Source organism: Varanus komodoensis, unplaced genomic scaffold (assembly GCF_004798865.1).
Source record: "Varanus komodoensis strain SLA01 unplaced genomic scaffold, ASM479886v1 scaffold7_3, whole genome shotgun sequence".
Taxonomy (NCBI): Eukaryota; Metazoa; Chordata; class Lepidosauria; order Squamata; family Varanidae; genus Varanus; species Varanus komodoensis.
In genome coordinates, this window is record NW_025336480.1 from 8,376,299 (window position 1) to 8,384,158 (window position 7,860).

The window sequence follows — 7,860 nt, forward strand, 5'->3', positions numbered from 1 at the left end:
GAGAGCCTTCAGAGTTAAGACATAAAGGTTACCCATTGCTTTAAAATAAGCTTACATCTGGTAGTCATCATAATAAAGAACAGGAGTTGTCTCAGACAACCAGCTTCAATCACTAAAATTAACTATATAAATTAAGTGATTGAGAAGTTAGCAATAGTAAAACCTTCTCTGCCTAGACACTTGTCATAAAATTAGTCATAAAAAGTTTTAATGTAGGAGGAACTAACCACACAAAAATGGTGTGAAAGGACAAGTATTCCCCTTATTTTCTAGAGAAACAGTGCTCCCCCCACCCAAAACATTGTACAATTGATTTTTTCCATTTTTAATGGAACAAAACCTTCTCGTGCCCAATTTCACACATGATATTTTATAATCAAAAGGGGCTAACAAAAACAAATGCTATTTTAGAAATAGCTGCTACAGTATTCTATGCTAAATCCTATTTTTTCAACTGATAGCAGGCAACATTTTATAACATTCAGGAACAATACTGAAACACAACCATTAACAAATCAAGATTTTACCGACAAGTGCATTTGGTGGCTATCATATTGTCATACTCTTTATACACAATTGATCTATCAGGTTCCATCTTCAAGACACTCAGAGGTCTGTACTCAGCAGGAATGCAGGAAGGCCGCGGGACTGAAGAATCCAGCTTTTCATATATGATGTTCTGTACCACTGTGTGGACAGGTGACCCATAGCGATGCCGAACTACCCTTGGACACTCACCCTTGCAATAGCGGGGATTGTATTTGCGCGGTGCAATGATCCACCTGTTCCACTTCAGCTGGCTGAATCTCAGCCAAAAGTTGTGAAGCTCACATTCATTTTGGGGAAAGAGGTACTGTCTGTAGTACTGGCTTAAATCATATATTGGAGATGGCGTGTTTTCTACTTTCCCACCTGCCTCTCTTCTGTGACGAGGTGCTCTTTTGCCCTGTTTGAGATTTTTTCTTGCTTCTTCATTCAAACTCTTTTTCTGCTTGAACAGTGCTGGCTTCATTCTCTTGTGCTTGAGAAAATTCCACTGATGGTGAGCTTGCTGACTCGTGTCATTGAGGAACAGGAGAAGTGAAGGAGATAACCGTGCCATATTATAGCTGGGAGTCTCATCATTTTTCAGGCAAGTGAAATTTACAGCTATATGAATGCTTTTCTTGCCAGAGGCTATCAGAGGCTGAAGGAAAGTGGTCACATCAATCTCAACCCACTTGCGTCCAAGTTCAACATGGAGGTTAAAAGTCACTGCATGTGAGATATTGGGACACACTTGGCTAGAGGCAACATGCTCCCTTATAAGTAGATTGCATGTGCATGTAATAGCTAAAGATTTAGAAACCGGCCTGTCAAATGAGTAAAGTAAGACTGACTTGAATAAGTGCTCTAAGGTGGTAACATAGTCCAAGTTGAAGAGCAAGTCCACTGAATGAAGGTCTCCTGCAAAAGAAAAACATTTGTAGTGATTAAAGCAATTTCCTTGCAGTCTGTTACTAAGGGACAATTTTTAGACCTGCAGATTTGACAGATAATTTAAAAACAAACTGTTTTGTTAGTAATCAACTACTGTTTAATTTAACTGCTCAGAAATCTTCAGCTGGTCAGTATAGAAATGGAATAGTAATAAATCCCTAGAGAAATTTGAGATGTTTTGCAGACCCCCAAAACATACATTCCAGGTTCCAACTAGACCATTAATAAATTGCTTTTATATATGAGAGAAAATTTATGAAGCAAGAGCTAAAGCAATGTGTTTACAATTGAAGTCATAACTAGTGTGAACCCAGTCCTATAACCAGGCTTTCACTTACCATACTAAACCTGGAACCCTTAGCACATTTTTCAACCAACTCTTTCAAGCACTCAGGAAAAACATTAGCAAAAACAATAATGTCATATTGACAATAGAAATAGAAATATTATACCAAACCTGTAGCCATTGATCCTACATTAATATTTCAATGCATTGGAATTAAAGGTTTAGAGAAAAACTGCCAGAGCTTTCCATTCTCCTCCTATGCCAATGGTAAAGCCAGTAATTCTAAATAGTGCTACATTTCAATAGGTTTATCTTGCCTGTCAGTATTCTAGAGCCATATGTTTACAACTTTCTAACATGGATCATTACACTGAAGTCCTATCCTTTCTTCTGTTGTACTGATATTATACACAGGTAGGAAGATTATCCTGTTATATCCCAGCCTATCCCTAACTCATCCAAGGTCAGCTAGTAAGCATCATGACTGAAGGCCTCCTCAATCTACCCAATGCTATGCAACAGTAGCACCACCTCATCTATTTCCCTAGAGTCCCAGGAGTCGGGGAAGACAGAGAAATGGGATAACACTGGGGAAATAAAGAACTGAGGGACAAAAGACATCATAAAATCAGCATAATTCAAGTAAAAAGTGATTTGTGAAATGACTTCACCCTTGTTTTGATGTATTAAAAATAAATCCAGACACAAAACATTTCCCCCTTTGTAGTTCAAGAACAGGGAAGGGTGAACATATCATGACTTTGTATTTTTCACAAACATATTGCTTGACTCAAATAAAATGAGCTGCTAGAGGAACAGTCCACCCACTGTGCAGAATTATTTTTCTGTAGATATTTATCTATAGCCCTTAATGAAGAGCAAAGACTCAGCCATTCCACTCCAAAACACAGATCTCAGAAGGACACACAACTGCTCTGATTTTCTTTCCCTCAAAACAATAATGCCCCATATCCAAGCTACAGGAAAAAAAGCTTTAAGCTAGATGAAGTGCTAGTGAATACTGTTACGAGCTTGACCAGAAAGCTTCATTATCTCTGAAGCAGGGCTGGGCAATTTGTGGCCTTCCAGATGTATTGATATATCATTCCTATCAGTCCAAGCTATCAGCAAGGAGTGATGGGAGTTCAAAACTTGGAGAGCTGTAAGTTGCCCACTCCTGCTGTTAAGGTTACATATACTACATTTTTTAAAAACTCTGGTAGGAGCAATATAAAAGACAAGCACAGCAATTCCGTTGATTTATGACATCCATGAGAATTACTCAGTTTTATGCTTAGAAAGGGGTGAAGGAGAAGTTCATCCAAACCCAAGATCTTACATACCTCTTTCTTGGTTCTTGGAGAGATGTTCACATTCAGCATGTGGAGTGACAAGACGGACTGTGTTATAGAGATGACTTTTGCTGGGCTTCGGAATCCCTCCCTTGGTGGCAAACATTCTATAGAGCCTCTTCATGTATCTCAGAGCTGTAGAATCTGGTTGTGGCCTTGAAATGCGATCCCTCAGCTTCTGGTGACTGTGGCTCGGCAGTTCCTTGAAAAGGGAAAGCTGTAGGCCATAGCCATTTTCTGCATCCTGATGAGCCAACAAAGTTGGAGGTGACTGAGAGGCCTCCACCTCCGACAGTGGTAATTGCCAAGAGCCTCTTTCATCCCTGGAACGCGAAGTACCCAGAACACCAGAATAGAGTAGCCTAGTAGAAAAGAAACAGATAAATATTCCCCAAAACATCTTCACAATGGGGATTAGTCAATGCAAAGAAACCACCTCCCTATGACAGATTATATTTGAGAGAGAGAAGAGGGTCAGTTCCAGTCTTTTAAATAAATTCCAAGTTCCATTAAGACTGCTGTTTCCCTCTAATTGGTCATCAAAAGAAAGATGTACACCTGATAATGCAGTCCACTTGATAATCAACTTCAGGCTCCACCCTCTTGTGAAAGTGTTTCCTAAGCCAGGTTTACTCTGCTACCACAGTTTAACTAAGCTAACTTGGAAAATGTAGTAAGGCTTACACTCTAATCCATTACATACCTTCCTGAGAGTAAGCCCATCAAATACAGTGAGCTAACTTGTGAGTGGAACTGTTTAGCCTTGCACTGAGATTAATTAAGACAAGACTGATCCTGGAAACTTGTGCTTAACTTGTGCTTAACTTTAGTACTGCAGTACACCAATCTGTTTGGTCAAGAGCTTTTCATTCTTTCACAGGACTATTTTATTTTATTTATTTTATTTTATTTTAGGCTAAGGTTTTATTTTAAGCACCTGGCCTTTCTAGCTCTAATTGCTACAGGTTTAGCAGTTATGCTAAATAATGGAAAATCCTGTAATAATGATTCAGTACAAATCACACCTTTAATGTAGCTTTAAAAATCTAATGATTGTTTTAAGCATAGCACATGCCAGGAAGATCTGATTAATTATAATTTGCTTGGGATGGAATGAAAAAGCCTTGCTGGGTTGGATCAAACTTAAAGTAGAACCATTGAAATAATGGGACTGAAATTAGTCATAACTTAAGTTCCACTGTATTCAATGGGTCTACTCTAAGTATGACTAAGTCTGGTTCTAAAGATAAGAGATGTGTTTTAAGTAATGCACATGGCTTCCGGTAACAATTGGAAAAAAGAAGCAAAGAATGAAGTGGAAGAAATGTCTCAGCTGTGTACAAAGAGCCATTCTGTAGTTCATTAAGCTTAGTACTGGTTAGGAATAGATCTGAAATCAACTTTTCCAGCAGAGCTTTTTAATGGGAATAATTTACAAATCTAACTTGAAAGCCTACAATGCTGTAATCCCCAGCCCTGATTTTGGATTATGCATGGATGGGTTTCAGAGAGGTTGCCAGTCCAGGTCACGTACACTATACTTTCAAGTGGTGACCTTTTTCTACTCATGGGTTCTACCAGGGTTTTTGGGACTCTCTTGGTGGTCTGCAAATCTATATTAGAAAAGAAGCACAAAAGTCCTTGTAAACACAAAGAGCGACAACATATTGCTTTGGAGCTCAGCTGTGAGCCTAAATGCTACACAAAGGCCATGATTCTAATTTGTGATTGTATACAGTTGATCGCAGCATAGCACTATCCTTGGCAAAGAGGGCTGTAGGTATTAGCTTCTGAGGTTTAGTGTTCTGCTTCTGTCTACAAATTTGATTCCTTACGTCCTGGAATGATGCAGTTCCAGTGTGTTCTGTGAAGCTGATGCATGGGCACGTGTGCACTGGATTGTCTTTTAGCTCTTATAGTTCTGTTTTCTTGGCTCTGAACCGTTTAGTTCTCTAGCTGAAGTGATTTTTATCCTGTTGCTTTTGGTATAAAGATAGAAATGCAGTATATATGTTAAATAATAGACTGTAGTGCAACCTATAGTGCCCTCACTGGGGCCCTCTTCCATTTAAATGTTAATAGGATCACCGTCTCAAATCTGATTGCTGCAGTACTGCAAGATTCTTGGGCAAAATATGAGTCTGGTTAGAGTGTTCAAGTGCTAATATGCTGTGCTTTATTATCTATGAAAGTTACTCTTCCAGAGAACAGAAAACTCAAATCCAAAATGACTTGTTCCTGTGCATAGAGCTTAGGACTTCATTGGACTTCATGTTTTTTCCTAGCCAGTATCCTAGAATGTCCCAAAGTGGTGAGTGTGGGTTCCATTCAGTCCAGGGCAGAGGGCACTGAGGAGAATATGCTACGAAGTGCCTTGCAGATTCAAAGAAAGCTAGGAGCCTTGCTGTTGAGGCCCACATAATTTGTGGGGGCTGGATGGTGGCAGATAGGAAAGGAGCAGAGCCGAAAGTGAAACTTCCCCCAATCTCTGTTCAGAAGATGAAGGGACCATCTGATGTTTTCTAGAATGGATCTGAAGGATAGAGGCAAATAATGGCAACAAGAAATAATAGTTTTCTAGAACTTATTTTTCTAGACTCCTTAATAGAAAAATAGTTTTCTAGAACTCATTTTTCTAGACTTCTTAGTTTTCTAGACTCCTGAAAACAAATAACTGGATCTAGATAGTATTGATCTGAAAGGCTCAATACCACAAATATATACAGCATGTTCCTAAGACTGTCCTCTGTTGTAGAGGCCTGGAAATAACACCAGTGTTACTGTTTAGTACTCTGGTAAAAAATAGCACCAGTCTTTTAAAAAAGAGATCCAGGCATGATTCAGGGAATTACAAGTCAGTTAGTTGGTGGGCATAAGAGTTCAGTTTAAGCACATAGAAAATTGAACCCTTAATGTCTTTTCCAGATAAACTTGTGGAAACTGTTCAAGATAAAATTAGTAAGTATGTAGAACAAGTCTTGCTAAAGAAGAATCAGCATAACTTCGGCAAAGGTAAGTCATATGCACTTATTGTTTAGGGCTAAGAATGTCAAACATATGGATAGGGCCAATCCAGTAAGTTATGCAGACTTGAATTCAAATAACTTTTGACAAACTCACCAAACACTCCCAAACAAACTGTAGTCAGGGGATAACAGGAGAAGACTCTCATGGATTAGTAACTAGTTAAAGAATATGAAACAGCACGAAAGAATAGGTAATTCTTTCAGTGGAGCATCTGACTGGTCCTTTTTAACTTGTTCATGAATGATATGAAGTTAGCAGTGAAGCGGCCAAGTTTATTAATTGTATAAAATTACTTGGGTAGTAAAAACTTGAAGGGTTTGTAAAGCACTCCCAAAAGATATTTCCAGACTGTAGGAATGAGTATAAAAATGGCAAATGCACTTTGAATGCAAGCAAGTGATCCACGTTGCAGCAAAAGGAGAGAGAGAGAGAGAGAGAGAGAGAGAGAGAGAGAGAGAGAGAGAGAGAAAGATCCACATTCACATATGCAGATAGGATCTGAGCTGGCAGTGATTGAACAAGGAACCTGACCTTGGTATTCTGCTGCACAAATGAATGAAAATGCCAGCCTAGGGTGTGGCTACTGTGAAAACGGCAAAATCTGCAGTGAGAACCAGTGGGGAAGGAATTGAGTATAAAACTGCCAGTATCATAACACCTTCGCTATGATGCAACAGTGCAACCAAAGTTGAAATACTTTATGTCTCTTTATGAGTTCTGATAACCTCCCCTCAAAAAAAGGTACTGAAGAACTAGGAAAGGGCAACCAAAATTATCATGGAGCTAGAGATATACCATATGAGGAAAGGTACACGGTGTGCAGGTTTTGGGCTTAAAGAAAAGGTGAGATGCAGGCTATGGAAGGTGTGTAACCTATACCTTAATACTAGAACATGGGGTGGTAGAAAATTCAAGACAGATGAAAGGAAATACTTCTGTACACACCACATAGTTAAAATATGGAACTCTCTACTACAGGAGGTAATGATGCCACCAATGTGGGAGGCTTTAAAAGAGGTTTAGCTAGTCATGGAGGGTAAGGCTGTCAGTGGCTACTAGCTTGGAGGATGGACAGATAGACAGATCCTCCCTCCAGAAGAAATGGAGACAGCTATGCACTTGGCCTGAACTGGTATGGCTCTTCTCTGTTTTCGTTTATTCCCTGCCAAGCAGGCTACTGGAGGAGAGACATTACTGCTTACTGGCCAAGGGACTTGAAATTAGGCTTCGGGTTATAGGTTGCCCAAGATAGGAGAGAACAGGACTAGTTGCTACCTGTTAGAATTGTCTAGGAGGAGTGATGGATTGACTTGGTGTGAGGTAGCTGCCCATAAGTTTGCCCTTAATCTCCATGCATTCCAAGAAATGCTTACAGGATCAAGCAAAGCAGCTTTGTGGTTTTCCTTTAGTGTCCAAGCATTCGTCTTTCATGCTCTACTCTTTGGCCTGTCTCTGCCTTGGTGAGCACGTGATAAGGACTGCTAGTCTGCTCACACTAGATTCTCTGCTTCTATTCATATGTGGGCCCCTTCTTTGACTCCACAGCAGACTTCTGTTCTTTTCCTTAGATACCTTCTGTTAATTTTAGTATTTCTCTGGTGGAGAATGCCTCTGCCAATTCTCAGAAATCCCCCATCTCTTCACAACACAGCCTACACCATTCATTTGCGGACTGTAATGGCTGCCAAGGGGAGGACAGAGCAAGGAACTCTTGCT

At 39.7% G+C, this 7,860-nt stretch overlaps 1 protein-coding gene across 1 annotated transcript; it reads right to left on the bottom strand.

The window, feature by feature from the left end:
• Positions 1-523: 523 nt before the first annotated feature.
• Positions 524-3,256, bottom strand: GDF9 (growth differentiation factor 9). The gene is made up of 2 exons (XM_044454561.1): positions 3,109-3,256; positions 524-1,446 (listed from the first exon to the last, which is right to left on the bottom strand). The coding sequence occupies exons 1-2, from the start codon at positions 3,239-3,241 to the stop codon at positions 524-526; spliced, it is 1,056 nt and encodes a 351-aa protein (XP_044310496.1). The 5' UTR covers positions 3,242-3,256.
• Positions 3,257-7,860: the final 4,604 nt, after the last annotated feature.